The following is an 18809-nucleotide window of genomic DNA, read 5'->3' as shown; positions in this document are numbered from 1 at the left end:
TATAATAACGGGACACTTTTTTCCTTTCTCTCTCTTTCTCTGTCTTTTTTTTTCTACCCAGCAAAAAGGTGGTCCCTGGTGGAAACTGGCTCACTCCGTCTGTCAAGTTTGTGGCTGGTTTGACACCGCTGCCGCGGCGCCATCTTTGTACGCCTCCCGTCTTCCCTCGCCAGCCTCAGTAGAGGGACTCCTTCACGTCTTCTTCTTCTTCTTGTGTTATTTTCTTAAAGCTAGATCTCCTGTCTTCCGTTGTTTTCATCTGTGATGTCCATCAATACTGAGTACAGCTCTTCCTTTTGTATTTACTGGAAACAGGGGGAGAAAAGTGAGGGAGACTGGTGAATACGCGGCATGTTATGTTTCTCACATGTGTCACAAAGAGAGAGAGAGAGAGAGAGAGGTGCTGTCATAACTGAGGATCATATTTAGGCTACAGAGACACACAAGTGCACACACACACACACACACACACACACACGGATTCATCAAAACAAGCTTTTTAAAAGGAAAAACACAATTCATGCTCATCTCTGATACTTTTTATCCATCTGTGCTAGAAGAGATGGGGTTTTATGAGGTACTGTCACAAAACCATGACTAAAACTCTTCCATGCCACTTTATTGCACCAGACTTTTTCACTTGAAATGCAACCTCTTGTCTCTTCGTAAAAATTGGTGATTTTCTCTATGGACTTTGGCACAAGAGAGTGGGCAGTTTACAAACAGCACAACTGTAATGACAAGATAAAGCAAAAAAAATACAGTCTTCTGTAGACCTGTGAGCCCTTGAGCTGGTTTCAACAGCGCGTCTACTCCTGTCTACTACCACACGAACCGTTTTTAAAACCCAGCTGCACACAAAAAAGTTTGACTCTTCACTTTTCATCCCCCTCATTAAAGAAGCCTGAGCTGAGGCCTGAGCCGAGGCCTTCCTCCTGCCAAAACTAGCGCCACGGCTCCTCCTCTAGAACAAAGATCGGAGCGTGCCGTCACCGTACAAGCGGAGAGCGGCATTTTGGCAGAGCAAAGTGAAAACGCCGTGCTGTAAATGAGGCTGAGCGGGAGCAGAGGAGGAGGAGGGCGGTGTGTGTATGTCCCAGGACCCCCGTCATGACAGATGTCTGCTAATTCGGACTGATCTTCTGCACCTCCGTGGAGCTTTCCCCGCAAAATAAATAAAAGAAAAGAAGACACTGGTTTAATTTTGAAATGGCTTTGTAGTGTATAACCGCAACCTCCACCCCCCCCTCCCAAAAACTCCTAACCCTGGGAGACAAACAATCAACTTAGTGGCACGCTCAATCAGCGTCTCCTCGCCCCTCTTTCTTGTTCTCAAGGAGGGAACTGGCCTGAGCTCCTCCGCCTCCCTCTCTCCATCCATCCTGCACCTCCCGACGTACCGGGTGCTCGCCAGGGACCCGCTATATACCAAAATATCCACACGCGGTCCTATAGCTCAGCAGGGAAGCAGCACAATAACGCTGCAGCTACATATAGTCCTCGCTGACAGGCAGCCTAGAAGTGGAAGAGCTGCCGACACAAACATATTAATCACCCCGACGATGTGAAGGATTCAGGAGAGCGCTGGTTCAGTTAACGGAGCCTGCGCGGTCTCTTAAACCCGAGTCTGTTTTTAGAAATTACGACATGAGAGTTTAAAACAGCCCCCAAGCGTAGACTCCCCCCTTACACCTGACGCCTCATTTCCACAGCGTTGCTTTCAGGCCAATGATTCACGCAATCCGTCCACGAGTGTTTAACACAGAGACGCAACTGTAGCTCTATAAGTGGCAGTTTTGTAAATCACTCCACCGCACCAAAGTCCATAGAGAAAATGGGCGTTTTTAAGCTCACAGGGATAAAGCAGCTGCTGGGCTACTACTGCGTCATTTAGTAAGTTTTTGTCACTTAATCCAAACAAATGATTTCAGAACTTCTGTATGTTGTGAGGCAAAAACTGGTGATTTTCTCTATAGAGTTTGGTACAGGGGTTTTCACCGAGAGCATGCAAAAGCTTTCACACTCTAATCTGCATTTCCTTGACCGCTCCATTTTTTCTTTAGTCATTGTTTTCAAAGACAAAAAAACAAATTGCACATATTGAGAAAAAGAAAATCCAGATTAAAAACAAAAAAACAAATACAGAACAACAATCATCATCCATGTGTGAATCAGACAAAAATCTTCTTATAACTGCTTTATTCCGACACTCAAAAACAATCAGAGATTACTTATTATGTCACATATTGACAACAAAAATCAGTGGTTGAAGGAAAAAGAAGAAAAAAAAGGTCATCATCATCATCATCATCATCATTGTATACTTTCACCTATGGAATTAACCCCCGGGGAAAAAAAAGGGAAAACTTTACACCTTTCAGACAATATATTCTCATTATAGAAATCACATACAGTTCAAGAACAAGTTCAGCTGAATTGAAAACACACAGATAAACCTCACTTCATATAGGAATACATAGAAAACAGTTAGTCAGAGGATCGCGATATACTGTAGTGTGTGTGTGTATATTATATGTTATATGTATATATATATATATATATTTATCTACATTACATTTAAATATATTTACAAGTACTCTAACGTTGTTTTTTTTGCTTGTTTTTTTTTGTATAAATCTTTAAGGTTGATAAATAAATGCACCTGCCAGCTTATCAGGGCTTTATGAATACTCGTAAGTAAATGCAATATAAATGTCGGAGGGATAAATAGTGTTTTCTTGCTCCTATATGTAAACATTTCTCAGTACTACTCAACACATGTTTGGATTTGGTTGCATATTTAAGCTGGTTATGGAATACGACAAACTAAAAAGAACCAAACGAATAAACAAAAAAAAAATAACTATCAAAGTTTTTCTTTTTATAAATTCACGTTTAAACGACTTCAGTAAGCATAATAAAAGACCTCTACAATACAAACTAATAATACATGTTATTTACATGTCATGTCTTCAACATTGAAGCCTTGATATGGAATTAGAATGGTTTCAATATTTTCAAACAACACTTTTTAAGAAGCAATTAAAATATGAATTTAATCATTCAAAACTATTTTATTATATTTTATAAGGGAGTGCAAATAACAAATCAGGGAGCGCAAACAATAAATCAGGGAGTGCAAAGAATAAATCAGGGAGCGCAAACAATAAATAAGGGAGCTCAAACAATAAATGAGGGAGCATAAACAATAAATAAGGGGCGCAAACAATAAATGAGGGCGCAAAAGAACAAGTGAGGAGTGCAAAACAAATAGGGGCAAACAATAAATCAGGGGCGCAAACAATAAATAAGGAAGAACAAGTGGGGAGTGCAAATAACAAATAAGGGAGCGCAAACAATAAATAAGGGAGCTCAAACAATAAATCAGGGAGCGCAAACAATAAATAAGGGAGTGCAAACAGTAAATAAGGGAGAACAAACAATAAATGAGGGAGCGCAGACAATAAATAAGGGAGTGCAAAGAACAAGTGAGGGAGTGCAAATAACAAATAAGGGAGCGCAAACAATAAATAAGGGAGCGCAAATAAGAAATATATTTGCAAACAATAAAATACAATATTTTTGAATGATTAAATCGATATTTGATTTGCGTCGTGAAAAGTGTTGTTTGGAAATATGGACACAAATCTAATTCCATACCTCGCTAAGCTGACGCTGAGACAACTCAGACGTTTTCTATTTTGTTCTGTAAACTGTAAACAAACACATGCAGATTTATCAGACATGACGTCACTCAAACGCGTCCCTGTGATAACGTGACGGAGGAAAACTGGGGACATGTTGGTCGGTAGGTAAAAAAAATCTGCGACTGATGTTCATAAAAAACTGATGAAAACCAGTACATAATACTAGTTCTATTGATTACTGTCTCTCCTTGTTAATATCTGGGCAGAAACAATAAAAAAGTCTTGGATAATGTTTAAATTAGTAATCCAGATTAACCCACATATGTTTGACAGGTGACTCAAACAAGTGACTAACGCTGTGAACTAGTATATTAGTTCAATCATCGGTATATTAATACACGAGAACTGCAATTATTATAAGGCGGTCAAAAAATTAGGAACACCATTTTAATGGTGTTTTTGAACATATATACTGAACATATATAACTCTTCAACTGACTGAGCTGAGGTTGCTTATCATCTGTCGCCGTGACGATATCACAGGGAGCGCGAGGAGCCAAACAAACTGCATCTACGTTCTTATCGTCTTCTTTCCACACACACACACACACACACACAAACCACTTCTCTTCTTTTGAACCAAAGTGGTCAAAAGTTTCTTCCGTCTCATATAAAGCCCGCCCCCCCGTACACACTAGCATATAAAAGGAAGAGAACGACATTCCTTTGACCACATAAAGGGTTTTTTAATGATCACGTCGGGTTTTCTTTTAATTTTTATGTTGTTTCTTTTTAAATAACAACATTACTCTTATTTTATTTTTTAGCATTTTCAACATTTCGACTAAACATAACTAGCTGTCTATGATCTTTTATTTCATATATATATATATATATATATAATATGTTACATCTCAGAAATTATTTAAAAAACAATTATGCCCCCCAAAAAGTGATCTATATATCTATATGTAAGGGTTATTTCAAACAAAGCTTTGAGTTGTGTTGGTATCGCTGCACTGAAACAATGACACAGGGATTTTCTTCATCATCTAAACCACATTTACACTGTGTCTCTGTGTCTCACTGTTCTTTTCTGTGTTTCATGTGTCTTATACAGTACATGTCCATACACACACACTCTCACACACACACACACACACACAGTATTTCAAAATAAAGAATCAAACTACAGCTTAAAGGCCCAATATGCAACACAACTTAAGTGCCGGCCACAAGGTGTCGCAGTTGAGCACATGTGACTGTGAATGCCAGAAAACAGACGTGTGACATAAACAAAGTTACTAAAATGTCCAGGAGAAGAACAAGAGTTATTTTCTTTTTTACGTCGGAAAGTGGTTCAGCGAATGTGCGTCAAAAATAGGGGGAGGGGCTGGAAACTGACGCAAAAATCTTCTATTAGATCACCTGCTGTCAAGTTTAACGTACATGAGCGAAACTTGGTACACACGTTCATAAGGTTGAGACGGTCAGAAAAGTCAAAGACGACTTCCTACAGGAAGTAGCCCCGGGCGAACAAAAAAGTCCACCGGGACCATGGCCTCAACTCAACAGGAAGTCGGCCATTTTGGCGATTTGCACAAACTCGTTTATCGTAAGGACATAAAAATTTGTTTTATTTGTTTCTGATTTTCCTCCTTCCACTAGCTACTTTCTATCATCTTGCTTCCCACGACCATGACCAGGAAACTTAAAGATCCCAACATACACAGTGCATCTTGTTTAGGAACATCCTGGACACTCAAAGACAGATCTGACGGGGGTCACATTTGTGACGTGTCATCTCGCGTTAGTTGGTGAGTTGCATATTGGACCTTTAAAAACAAAACCTCAGGCTTCAGCTGTTGTGCGGGGGAAAAAAAAGAACAAAGAACAAAGAAACAAAAGAAGAAGAGAGAGAAAACCTGCTGGTTGTGTTGGAAATGGAACTCTCCGTGTGCTGAGGTTAGCGAGCAGCACTGTGTGTTTTGTCAGTTTGTGATTTTCAGTTCGGTTTGTCCTGAGGTCAAAAAACAGTTTGTGCGAGGCTTTACAAAACTACCCTGTAGCAGAGCAGTGTGCGTGTGTGTGTGTGTGCGCGTGTTAGTCAGGACGTGTGACAGTTTATCTTCTGCAAATTAAGTTCATATGCAACTATTCTGCAACCCCCGCAATGTCATGATTATTAATCAGTCATTAAAACTTCACATTTTTTCAATCTAATAAAGATAAACACATTTTGTGGCCAAATGTTTTAAGATTTTTGTCGTATTATGGGGAAACTGCACTGTGTCTTTACGCAGATGACATGAATCCTGTTCCTAGCGCTAACCTAAGGTGCTTTTTGTGCTCAAAACTAACCACATCTTTAACCAGCAGGAGTTTCATTTTAAAAATGTTAATTGGATTTTTTTCCAACGGTATGGTTCAGTTATTTTGGTACCAGAAATGCAAATAGCTGCTAATCATGTACCAAACTGAACCAAACTCCAAAATCAAATGACTCTAATCAATACTTTGGATACAAATCAGTGGCTTGAGGCGACACACGAGCTGAACACAACAAAAGAATCTCTTAAAACGTCGATTTCCACAGTGAGTTTTTACGACTCTCGCAAGATTTTACTCTTTGACCATAATTATGTGCTTTCGTCATGAATCTATTCGTCTATTTTCGTCTAAACGGGGACAAAACTGGCGTCTCGTTTCGCTGTAGAGGAGCTGAAACTACCTCGTTGAATGTGTTCACAAGTCAAGTGAGAAGCAGACGCTCATTTTCTCGTACAACCGTTACGCCAATTTTCACTTTTTTCCACACAGGAAAGGCCTAAAAAAACCCACACACACAGTCTGCGGAAGCGATGCCGAATAGTTGCATTCACGTGTACAGTACGTGTAACTTGCAGGAGACGTCGCGAGTCCCCAGACAAAGAAATCGTACAAAAAACAACAACCTTCATGCTGTCAAACCAGCTCTCGTATGGAACAACATGTACAGGAGGAAAAAAGGAAACAAATGCAATCGTAGCAGAGCCGTCTTTGAACTAAGAATTACAGAGGCACGTGTGCGGCGTCTCCGCTCTTTATTTCTGCCGCTTCAATGATGAAGAAACACAAGAGGTAAGAGGGTTAATTAACTGTGTGTGTGTGTGTGTGTGTGTGTGTTGTGACCTGATAAGACCTGCTTTTACATGTCTTTCTTTACTTTGAAATGCCCCAGTATATTCTTAGCCAGATGACAGCGCACTGCGTACGTACACACACACACACCTCTGAGCATGCATCATGCGTGCTGCTGCAGGAGGCTCACATTGGTTTCACGGTGACACAGCACCCATATCAAGATAATGCACATGTGCATAAAGGAAGAAAAAAAAAGCACAAAATGAATACAAAACAAGAGCAGACCGATGACGACATCAAAAAGGGTTGTTGTAGAAATATCGGCGTGTCGGGGGGGCTTTTAGTTTGATTTAGCTCCCCCACCAAGGACCGCTTGTATCGTGTTTGTCTCTTTTTTTTTTTGACTGTTTTATTGTATGTTTGTCTGTTGGGGTAATGTCTCTGTCTTTCTTTCTTTTTCTTTCTTTCTTTCTTTCTTTTAGTAGGGAGTGAAGCGACTGTACCCTCCTCTGTATAGGCTAGCCTGCAACATCAAAGATGAAAAGTACCAATCAGTATTCAAGTAAGTGACAGCTGGAGGTCTCTTAGTTTCTCTTTCTCCACAAATTTCCTTCCTTTTTTTCGCCCCCCATTCATTATTTTTCTATCCGTTTCACTGTTGGCTTTCAAAATGACACATTTAAGCCACATTTGGTGAACTGATTGTTTTTTTGATCGCAAACACTACAGGTGTGTGTGTGTGTGTGTGTTAGGAACGACAGGGTCATCGTGACGTGACGAGGATTTGAGTCTTAAAGGGATAGTTCATGGTTTCTTTGTTTTGGCGTGGGTCATGAATTGTACACATTATCTCACTTATAAAAAAACGGCGCCTTTGTCGCCGCCAACTTAAGTCCATTGAGAAAAGCGGCGTTTTTAGCTCACGGGGGACGCGGGAGCTGCTGCCTCGTCTCATACATTTGTGTCTCTCAGTTGAATCTGAATTACAATTAGGAAAATACCAAATTTGAATTTACAAAAACGGAGGCAGCTGCGGATCACGAACCCCTGTGTGCCGTGATGTAAAATTGGCTGATTTTCTCCATGGGCTTCGGTGCGGGAGAGTGAGCGCACGGCAAAGCGGCCCAAAATAAGTTCAATTACATGAAAGTACCGTAAACTGACACAGATTTGTTACGCGACCCTTTTGCTTTGTAGTTAAAATAAGTTCTTTGTTGTGCGTGTGTGTGTGTGTGTGTGTCACTACCTCATACAACCACACTTTAAAAAAAAAACAAAAAAACTGTATTATCCCTTTAACCGTTGCCGTTGACTAAAATTGACTGTGAATAAAAATTATATTTTACTGCATTATTGAAAATAGGGGCCCTTTCACTGAAAACACAGGGGGGCTATTTTCCTTTAATTCAATCCATTTCAAAATAAATTGGAAAATATTGCATCCGCTGCTTTTTCACTTGAGGAAATCCATTATTTTTTTTCTTTCTTTCATTCTTTCCTTTTCTTTGTTATTCTTTTTTTATTCCAGGCTGCAGCAATAATACAAGAGATTGAAAGCAGAGCGGAATAAGTTCAGGTTTAATCACGGCTCCTTTTCAAGTGTGGCAGAGGTGTCTGCGCCTTCCTGTACGGGGCAAACCACCGCGGGATATTAGCCCTCAGATTTAGCACCATGCTCGAGATATCTAGGGCAGAGACGCACGCATAAAAAGCATGCACGTGGGGGCCTGTGCATGCACACCTGCACATGCACGCACACACACACACACACACAGTCTCCTCTCTGATCTTTCGGTGGATCTGCCGCAATTAGGAAATCAGACAAACTCCAAAGGCTACTGAATGTCTTCAAAGGCTACTTTTTGCCTAATTTTTGGGCTCGCACAAAACTTTCATCCATGTTAGAAGCTCCTGCGCGCTGGAGATGGGTAAAGGAATTTTTTAACCCCCCCAACCTCACCCTCAGAGGAGCTAATTATTATATAGCTTTTAAATGCAAAAATGACTCCTCTCTGCTGGAGAACCATTAATCAAATATGATAAAAGAATAAGGAACCAAACTGGTCTTTTCTCTCTCTCACACACACACACACACACACACACACACACACACCCTCTCTCAAGTCTGTGTTAGCTCCCTGAGCTCCCAACACACACACACACCCGCAACTGTGTGTTAGCGTGTGATATTGTTCGGGGGGGGGGCCCGGCGTCTACTTTCATCCAGAGGACGATTAAAGTGTCAGAGAAATGGAAGGAAATTTGGAAGAAAAAGAAGAATATATATATATATATATATAAATAATAATAATAAGAATAATAAAAAATAACATTCAAGCACATTTTTTAATTAAGTAAAATGAAGAGGAAAAAGAAATGTCTTAATTAATGAAAGCTTTTAGCTAGCAGCTGCACCGGGGAACTTTTCTTTTTTAATGTGGTTGGAAAAGAATCGCATGCATGCCGGAATGTTTCAATTTTCAGTCGTTTCTCACACGCCTCCTATCAAGGTTGGAGGCAGGAGGAGGAGGAGGAGGAGGAGGCAGTCGCCTCCCTTCCCTCTTTTCTTTTAGCATCTCGCTCTGTCTCTAATGTCCCACGGCACACTGCTGCATGCGTTTGATGGCCTTTAATGTCTAAGTTTGGTTTGGCGAGTTGGGTCCCAGCCCCTCGTCGTCGTCGTCGTATTCAACACAAAAACCAAAAGAGGAAACTCTCTCCGTTTCAAACAGAAGAAGAAGATTTATCATCACTTTTCATCTTTGATGTTACAGTATAGCTGCAAAAGCTAGCTAAAAACAGACATTAACAAATTCAACTTTTATCCCTTCAAGGTTTGATATTGGATGGCAAAAAAAAAGAAATAATAATAACAATAATAATAATAATAATAATAATAACAATGATAAAGATGATCCATCGTGAGCTGAGCTGGTGTGGAGAATGGGCAGAAAGATGCTGAGAAATGCAAAGTTGTTTTCTTTTAAAAGTGAAAACAAAAGGACCAACAACGGAAAAAGAAAAGAAAGAAGGCGAAAGGAAAGGAAAGAAAAGCCGCAGCGATCGTTCATTCTCATTTCAGGAGGAGCTGATGTCAAATCAATGTTGCATTAGGTGAGCTTGTGTAGCGTAACCAACCGGTGAGCCGGTCTCCAAGAAAAATGTTGCCGTTTTACTTTTTTCTGCACAGGAACAACGTTACATTGGTACATGTTTTTCTGCACAGAAAAATACAGAATTGGACGGTTTGAATTTGACATTCTGGCAAACTGTGGACGGTGACGCGCGGGGGGGGGCGCGGCGAGACCAACTTTCAAGACCAAATATCGGGGGGAAATAGCAGAGACTTTCTACAACAAAGTGTTGCTAACGCATCAGGTGTATTCTGAAAACTCCGAGTTTGGAATGTCCTGTGCGCGACTTCCCGGAAATGTCCGTATCTGTAGTTTCCAGAAAGTCACAAAGGCAACAAAAGATCCTGGAAACTGCAGCGTGTGCAGCCTCGAGTGAATCAAACATCTACTTGCGCTGCAGTAACAAGAAATACAATTTTAAGCAGTAGACAAAGAAATCTGGCGGCTCAATAAATGAACCTATATGGAGCCTCTAATCCGTCCTGAGGACAGATGCTAATACCAGGAGTTTGTAGTACTGCTTTGCTCCACCAGGGTGTGCCAGAAACGAAAAAAAAACAACAACAAAAAAATCGAATAATTCAATGGGAAAAAAAAGAAAGAAAGGCAAATAAAGAGCAGTGACCACTGCAGTCTCTGCTCTTTATTTTCAGAGTGTGAGCGTGTTTGCTGGAGCTCGTTCTTTTGTCGTGCACGTACTGTGGAAACAGGCGGCGGCGTCACGGGCTTACCATAGTCCCCACGCTGTATGTGGCGGCAGGGCCAATCGTGTGGTGGTAGGGGTCTGCTGTTGCATAGACTCTGCCGTAGCTGCACCACGGGGAGGAAACAAAGAGAGAGTAAACACGGTTACTGATCTGTCCTTTTTACCCCTTCCACTACTTCATTCATTCCGTAAAATTTATCTAAAAATGCACGTAATATTCCTGTTTTACCGGATGTTCATACACATCACACACATCACCTTCAGGATCAGTTCCAAAACCAGGCAGAAACTTGAAAACTACAACATTGTGTGTACATGTGTAAAACAGTTCAAAGTTCAAATTGTAAACGCGAAATTAATTCTTTGTTATTTCAGAGTTGCTAGTTTGTTATAAACTTGAAAAATCCAAATCTTTTTTTTTTTTTTTGTCATTGAACATTTTTTGACAATTCCACAGCCATAAAAATCAAAATCTAATATAATTACAATCACAACCGGGGTTAAACATGTGTGGTCTAGAGCTGCAAGTGCAACGATGAATCCGTCCATTATTTTCACGATTCATGACGACGTTGTCAAATGTCTTGTGGAGCAAAGAAACCAATAAAACATTCACATTTAAGAAGCTGCAACAATCAGATATCTTGTTTAAATCATGAAAAAAGCTTCAAACCGATGAATCGATTATCCAAATAGTTGACGGTTAATTAAGTCTTGGATTAATAATTTCATGGTATGTACGAGAGACTGTGACTAATGTTTCATGGCCGTCGACGTGAAGCTCTCGTTTTAAGATCTTGGACTTTAATCCTGACTACGTAACTCTACGTCAACAAGTATCCGGACACCCCGCGCCGAGAAGTGAATGCACAATGCTGAGTTGTACCGGGGCAAAGAGTGAAATGGGATTGAGCCTCATGCTTGTTTAACGCTCAGCCCCTCGAGTCGACTCTTTCAAGTCTCTAACACAATCAGCTATTTCCCTCCTCAGCCTCCGGGGGGGGCGGCGGCAGCGGCGGCGGGGGGGGTTCAGAAAAAAGGAGGGGGAGTTCAAAGGTTGGTGAATTCCATTTGTCTTTTCATTGTCATCTTGATGAGGGTGGATGGAATAGGTAATGAGCATGGAGGGGAAGAATGGAGCTGCTGCTGCTGCTGCTGCTGCTGCTGCTGCCGCTGCTGCGGGGCTTGGTCTCTCACCCTGTTCTTGTTTACCCAGGCTGCACACTGGGCTCACACCCCCTGTCTTTTCATTGTTACTCGTTCGGAACTAATCCTTCCAATTTCCTTCTGAGACAGGACAAGTGTGTGTGTGTGTGTGTGTGCGTTTTATTTATTTATTTATTTATTTATTTATTCAACTTCACATATTCCTCTATTTACTTGCTCCCCTTCTTCTCTTCTACTACTTCTTCCTCTCCTCCTCAGTGCACGCTTGCAAATGAGGGTCTGCACGGAGCAGATAAGGCACACCCAGCCAAGGACTGAGGGCACCAAATCAACCAGGAATAAAAAAAAAATAAAAAAAAATAAAAAGTGGAGAGGGGGGAAGAAATTTCTCCTAAAGGAGACAACAAGACACACAGCGTTCAGGGCTTTTCTCGTGTGAGCTACGCTGGGTTATATAAGATCTAAATATGGCTCAGCCCATTAAAGTCCGGCAGTACCGAAGGTCAGTGAACAGGAAGTGGAATCGGGAAAAGGCGAAAAGGCTCCCTGGGGAGGAGGCCGGTGCCATGAGATGGTCAGAGGGGAGTCTCCGCGGTCCTCTTATCATCTGTGAGCACCGAACCCCCACGGGCTCCGCGCTGCTGCTAATGTATCTGCGAAATGACTCTCAGCAGAGCGGTACTGACCGCGGTGAGGGTCAAACCACGGCGAGCAATGTCACAGAGCTTCCACAGACCTGGCAGCAGGGGCCCCGACTTTGTGACTGACTTCTCCCACGAGCGACTCGACGGTATGAAGACGCGAGTGGAAACTTTCCCTCTCCCGCACCAAAGTCCATTGAGAAACGGAGCTGCTGATGAACTGCTGCCTCCTTTGGAAAGTTTGTGGTCACTTAACGTGAACCCGAAACGAAGGATTTCAAACACAGACGTCCCAAAATGACACAGAAATGCATCAACAACTTCTGTGAAATACAAAATCACTGATTTTCTCTATGGAATTTGGTGCAGGAGGAAGAGAGAGAGTGGTTTGAAAAGCTGTCTAATGGCAAGATAAAGTGGCAACCATAGTCTCTGACATCGTAGCTATGGATTTTTATCAGTTGCTTTAGTGAAGTGGCTGAAAATGGCTTTATTCCTTTAGACATGCTTTCAGTGAGAACCTCCGTGTCCGGAGTGTCCTCACACTTCAAAAACTATCCCTTTAAAGGTCTTTGGTAATCCAACCTGAGAGCACTGAAGGCTTTTCAGATCATACACCGTCCATGGCGTCCCACAATCCCGACGACCTCTTTCTCATGATTGGCTGACAGCGCCCGCGGTTAAATTGGCGAGAAAAAAAAACCGACAAACCTCTATTGATCCGAGCGCTTATTCAAAAAGGAAACAAACGGGGGGGGAAAAAAAGCAAAACAAACAATATGGCAGCGAATGACATTCATTCTCAGGGAAAAAGTACAAGCAAGAAAAACAGGAATTAAATCACTCTGGGAAGAGAAGAAGAAGAAGGAGCAGAGGAAGGGGGGAAAAAAAGAGATGCTGTTCAATTTCTGCTCTTGCCGAGCACGGCTGCTCATAATTCGAGCCGCGGCGAGGTCTGATAAATCTTACATTATCGATATGATCTTCAGGCTCTCGGGCAGGGTGTACGTTATCACAAGTGACATGCTCAATCCTTCCCAGATTACATTCCCAAACCAGGCGCCACATCCCGGGCTGACAACGGCTTTCGGCGGCCGAAAAAATGAATCAGCGACGGCTCCTCAAAACGCAGCACACCTGAACCGGAGTGACATCACTCTGAAGTGATAGAGTTCCCGCCGCTCCATCTTTCCCCCGCGCTCTCTCTCTCTGATTCTCTGTCTGTCTGCCAACCTTCCTTCCACAGACCTGAGGCCATTCATAAATACTGCAGTGATATACCTGCTCTCCCATCACAAGCAGAGAGTCACGACATATATCACTGCTTTTCTCATCGAGTCCAACAAGGTTAGTCTTTTTTGTGTGTGTGTGTGTGTGTGTGTCCGTTCTTAAGCTCCGGGCTAAAAAGAATGCAGCACTTTGCCTAATAGATAAGAAACAAACCCAGGAAACTGAAAATAACCCATAGTGAATGTTATAAAACGCAGGTGAAGTGGTCTGTCGTTCATCGCGCACACGCTCCCATCCCTGGTTCGGCCTTTAGACGCCATTTTTCTTCTTGTAAAAATGTTATTTCTTCTTCTATCAGTTTGTAAATTGATCCGGCGACAGTTTTTGTTTCTCACGGTCATCGTGACAAATCAATTCACTCAGACATGAATGGATTGGTGGAATCGTCTGTTGTACATGAGCCTGAACGTTGGCAGTTTTACAGCTTCCTGTGTTTTGTGGCGCACAGAAGGTTTCACTCTCCCACACCAAAGTCCATAGAGAAAACCAGCGATTCGTTCATCACGACACGCAGGAGTCGTCGATCCACTGCTGCCTCCGTCAGTAACTTCAAATGTGTTATATTGTGACATCGGTGAAGGAAATAAGTTCCTTTGACTCACCTCAGTGACGCCACCTTAACTAATTAGGAAGCAGTGTCCATGTGAGCTAAAAATGCAGATTTTCTCGATGGGCTTTGGTGCGGAGGAGCGGACAGTGCACAAACCTCCCTGTGCATGCAGAAAAGCCTGTCTCATGGTGACACAAAGTGGCAAACATTATTCTGAAGGCATCACAGACACAGGTGAGCCTTTTATTAAGTGCATTTTGTTTTCCTCGTGTCCCCCGCGGACTGCCCGTGTTTTCAGAGTGAGCAAACATCCGCGTCCCAGGTTGGTTTTCCACTGGTATTTGTCATCAGTAGCCACCGCACTTAATAAAAGCTGAACTGTCCCTTTAATAATGATACTACACTCAGAGGTCCTCGTGCAGTGCAATGCACCGCGAGACACTTGATGGATGAGCGGCGGAGTCTCACCTGTCACTGTAAGCCGCGGTGGTGGTGGGCTGGGCGAATCTGTATGCTGCATATCCGCCCTGTAAGACAAACAAACAAACCAATAAAAACAGTGTTAATCAATGATTAATAACAACCTGCTCCGGGAAAAGGTTAGCTCTGTCTCTCTCTGGCACGCGAGAAAACACAAGAAAACAAAACACAGACACGGAGCCTCGGAATCGCCGCCGCCGCCGCTGCCAAATGTCACTGCACAGTGTTTTGTTCATCAGAACCACGGCTGCTCTGCTGCAGGTGCGCTGTCAGACACCAGAGGGTGCTGTTTGATGTATGGTGTGTTCGGCAGCAGGACGAGGATGAATGATGCTCTGGAGAAGCAGCATTTCTGGGGGGGGGTGTGGCGGGCACCAGAGGCTTATCCCAGAGGCAGCGACAGCATAACAGAGGCCACGTGAGAGCCAACTCCCCAAATTCAGCTCATTTTAAGATTGAGACTCTGCTCCTGCATTATTGAGGAGCCCCCTTTTCCTTTACACGACCCCCCTGGCTTGCAAATGAAGTAGGAAGGCAGAAGGCGACCGGACCGTCGGGGGAGTCAGGACCGCTGTATTCATTTGCCAGAGTGGGGAAGGAATTAAAGACCTCATTGTGGAGTGCTGCTATTACTCTCTTTGAAAAATGAAGCTGTTCTCCCACTGTTTTTCTATTAGCGCCAGTGGAGTGTGTGCCCATCTGCGTCCACGCGGTGGATAGGTGGCTTTTAATAATGCATGTTTTCATTCATTTTTAAGCTCACAGGCGGGGGGGCGGAGGAGGAGACGGAGACGTCCGAGGGAGAGCGGCATGCAGAGAGGTGGCGGCGCGACAATCGCGGGCCACGTGAAATCAGGTCAGGGCCCAGCGCTTGGATCCCGCTCCGCTCCGGTTCCCTCTACCCTATAAGGTCACTTCCACAGGGACAGGAAGTGGCAGCAGTTGAGGCAGATGACTTCCTGCGGGACGGGCCATGCGGCGGGACTGCGCTGATTACGGCGACTGCCCCTCGAAGAAACACGCCCGATAAATCACTCTCCCTCTCTGTCACGTCCTGCACACAGCAGTGCCGCACATTTGTTATTGTGTCGTGTGTTTGTGCATTCATCTATGTGAGCGTCCACATACGGGCACACGCATGCATATGTATAAGCACATGCGGTGTATGTAGTGTATATTTATACATGTATGTGTGCACTGGGGATGCGGGGGATTAACCGGCCCATGTGCAGGCGCGACGCCAGCAGCTGTAAAGGGTTGCGATTTATTGTCATGAAATGAAACGATATCAGTTGCCATGCTTGTGTTTGCGCTGACGAAATATGCGTCTGCATAGAAATGCAACCCAATAATTGGACGTTTTGATATTTGTGTTCCTCCTGAATGAGAGCTAATTTACCTTAACTCGGAAGTACACTACTGTACGTGCACTGCGTTTGACCAAAACAAACATGGTGGAAGCTGAACTTACAAACACACCCACCAGTGAACGGAAAAAATCGAAGGTTTGGCAAGACGAGGATACACACGAGTGACCTGTTTCCGTGCAAACGCGTCGAAAAACCCGACAGAACCAGCAGCGTTTTTACACGTCTTCATCTATACGGGCTCTAAAAAGTGTCGAGGACGGCAGGAGCATCCGGAGCAGAACGCGTATGCATTTTTGAACGAAATCAATAATTATTTTAAATGAAATCATTTTTTAAATCCAATACATAAAACATGTATGAATCTGTAAGTGCAAAATGTGTTGCGGGCGCCATAAAGCACAATTAACCTCGTAACTCGGTGGCCTTTAGCGTGAATAGTGGATTGACGTGCACTATTCTGGATGGCCACAAGGTGTCCTGTTGACATGACTTTCCTTCGGGGGTCTGTATCAGATTGTGAAAAGTTTACTGTACTAAGAGTACATCACGTGATCTGATTGAATATTTCCCAACGAGCAAAGCGGAGCCACAGACCCACCGAGCTCATTCACCAGCGCTTCGCAGAGAAGTGTTTCAGTGGACACCACAACCGACCCTGATGTGCATCCGACCCTCCCCTTCTGCTCATGTATCAGCTGGGTCATTTATTTCCAAACGGGGACTCTTTGACACGTCAGATTGATTTTTAAAAACAAGCTAGTGTCCACTGAATAATTGCGAAGGACACTAAGGGCTAAAGGACAGCTTCCCTTTCGGTCACTGGAGACCTTCCCGTCCACTCAGTCAGTCTGAAGCAGCGCAGTGACCAGCGCCAAGACTAATGGCGGTAAAACACCAGGGGACGACCTGATGGGTTGAGTGATGGAGCGACCTGGCCCGGCGTTGGTCAGGGGACGGTGGGGCGCAGGACTTAGCTGGAGGTGGTAGAGCTAGTGTGAGAGATCAGTCAAAGCGCAGCCCTGGTGTCGTCCTCTGTGGCAGCGGTGGTTGTCGCAACAATAAAAGCCAGTGAAATACAGTCCTATCATGTGTGTGTGTCACACATTTTGTCCGGATGAGAGTGTGTGGACTCAAATTAAAGGGACAGATTACATCCCCCACGCAAACATTTGGCGTGATGTCCACCTGGGACGGCGCGGTCATTTCAGTATTATCTCCCGAGCGTCCGCGCCGCCCTCTGTCAAGGGCGACGCGGACGCAGGACCAGTGCCTGATGTGACCCCGCCTCCACGGACAGCTCCAGAGGGACGGCTAATCCCCTTTATCTTCAGTCACTCCCCTTATCTCCCACACGGCGATGGCCGGGAGAAAGCAGCTCCACTCGGGCCCGGGAGCAGGGAAATCCCAGCCAAAACGCTGCGAGGCCACAGTACACACATCCACGTTTCCCTTCCCCCCCGATAAAAAAAAAGAAAAAAGATCCGTATCCAGACGAAATAATCTGAATCTATGTGCATGAATGAAATCATGTGAACCACCAGCACCGACCGCGCTGGGCCGTGTCTTTGGAGACTTCATGCAGTGGGGCATAAAATGTGATTTGTAAATTTGTAAAAGTAGTGCAGTAGCCTTTCAACGTGTGCCCTTTTTTTTCCTCCCCTCCTCCACCCAATATCTCTTGTATTTCATATCCAAACGACATCAACGTTGGCACTGCACTCACCGGTGACCTTACCGGTGACCTCACCGAGTCACCGGCCAAGTTTAAAGCCCGTCACGCAAACTGTTGGACAGTTATCCGACGCACAGTCAAGACGGAAAGAAAGACTTCGGAAAGAAGTCATTGCCTAGTTTCACAGATTACTGATGAGAGGGCGGCGCTGGTGAAAAGTGAGAGCAACGATTTCTGTAATGAGAACAAAGATTTGGCCTGAAATGATGTGTTCGTGGAGCCTTTTTTTGTTCACAGCTGATCGTTGCGCTGTTGGCCGATAAGAACCAATGCGGGGAAACTGAGTCATGATTTTCAAAGGTCTCCATTTCTGCCCGTGTAGACTAAAACGATCGTCAGAGGGTATCAAAGAGAGGACATAGTCTTCTGGTTGTTTTAAGGCACGTGATTTGCTCTTTGAGGGGCAGCCATTTTAGGTTTTTTAACTGGAATCTATTGGACAGTCAGTCGCACTCTTTTTCAGTAAATGGTAACAATATTTAGGAAATTGACATCACATCCTTTTGAAGAAGACCTGAAACAAGCAATTGAATTAACTCCTTTGAGTTCTTGAGCCCCCCGGGGGCCGACTGCGACATGCTAGGCTTTACTTTTAGACACGTTTTAACACACGGTGCATCTAAACGTGTGCATCCGGAGCAGAATGTACGCGTCGTGCGGATGTGCACACAAAGGTAAAGAGATGGCATGAAGTGGGCGAGGGCTGCAGAAAACAAGCCACCTCAACAAGACGAAATAAACAAACAGGCAAATCTGAAGGCACAAATGACCTAACTTGACACGGGACACTGAGCACGGGTCTGCCTCGCTGCCAAAGTCTGAGATCATAGGAAGAGAGGACAGGGAGATGAGGGAGGAGCTGAGGGGGTTTTAAATTTTGTTGTTGGGTTTCTTGGCACAGCAGACAGAGACCTAATCGACACCGGCTTGGCAGCGAGGCTGAGGAGAATGCTGGGGGCGGGGGAGGAG

General features: G+C 43.9%; 1 protein-coding gene across 5 annotated transcripts in view; it reads right to left on the bottom strand.

The window, feature by feature from the left end:
• Positions 1-219: 219 nt before the first annotated feature.
• LOC122784870 (RNA binding protein fox-1 homolog 3-like) overlaps positions 220-18809 on the bottom strand; it is a 498591-nt gene continuing 480001 nt past the window's right edge. For 4 of the 5 annotated variants that reach the window (XM_044050270.1, XM_044050274.1, XM_044050271.1 and 1 more), the window contains 3 exons: positions 14727-14785; positions 10636-10714; positions 7247-7293 (listed from right to left, as the gene is read on the bottom strand). In XM_044050270.1, coding sequence (XP_043906205.1) covers positions 7249-7293; positions 10636-10714; positions 14727-14785 — 183 coding nt within the window. In that variant the 3' untranslated portion in view covers positions 7247-7248. Of the gene's footprint in view, positions 306-7246; positions 7294-10635; positions 10715-14726; positions 14786-18809 lie in introns of those variants that run through there. The other variant, XM_044050273.1, reaches the window with a different exon arrangement.

Source organism: Solea senegalensis, linkage group LG19 (genome assembly GCF_019176455.1).
Source record: "Solea senegalensis isolate Sse05_10M linkage group LG19, IFAPA_SoseM_1, whole genome shotgun sequence".
Taxonomy (NCBI): domain Eukaryota; kingdom Metazoa; phylum Chordata; class Actinopteri; order Pleuronectiformes; family Soleidae; genus Solea; species Solea senegalensis.
Note: the sequence above shows the minus strand (reverse complement) of the source record. Positions and strands in the feature narration are given on the sequence as shown.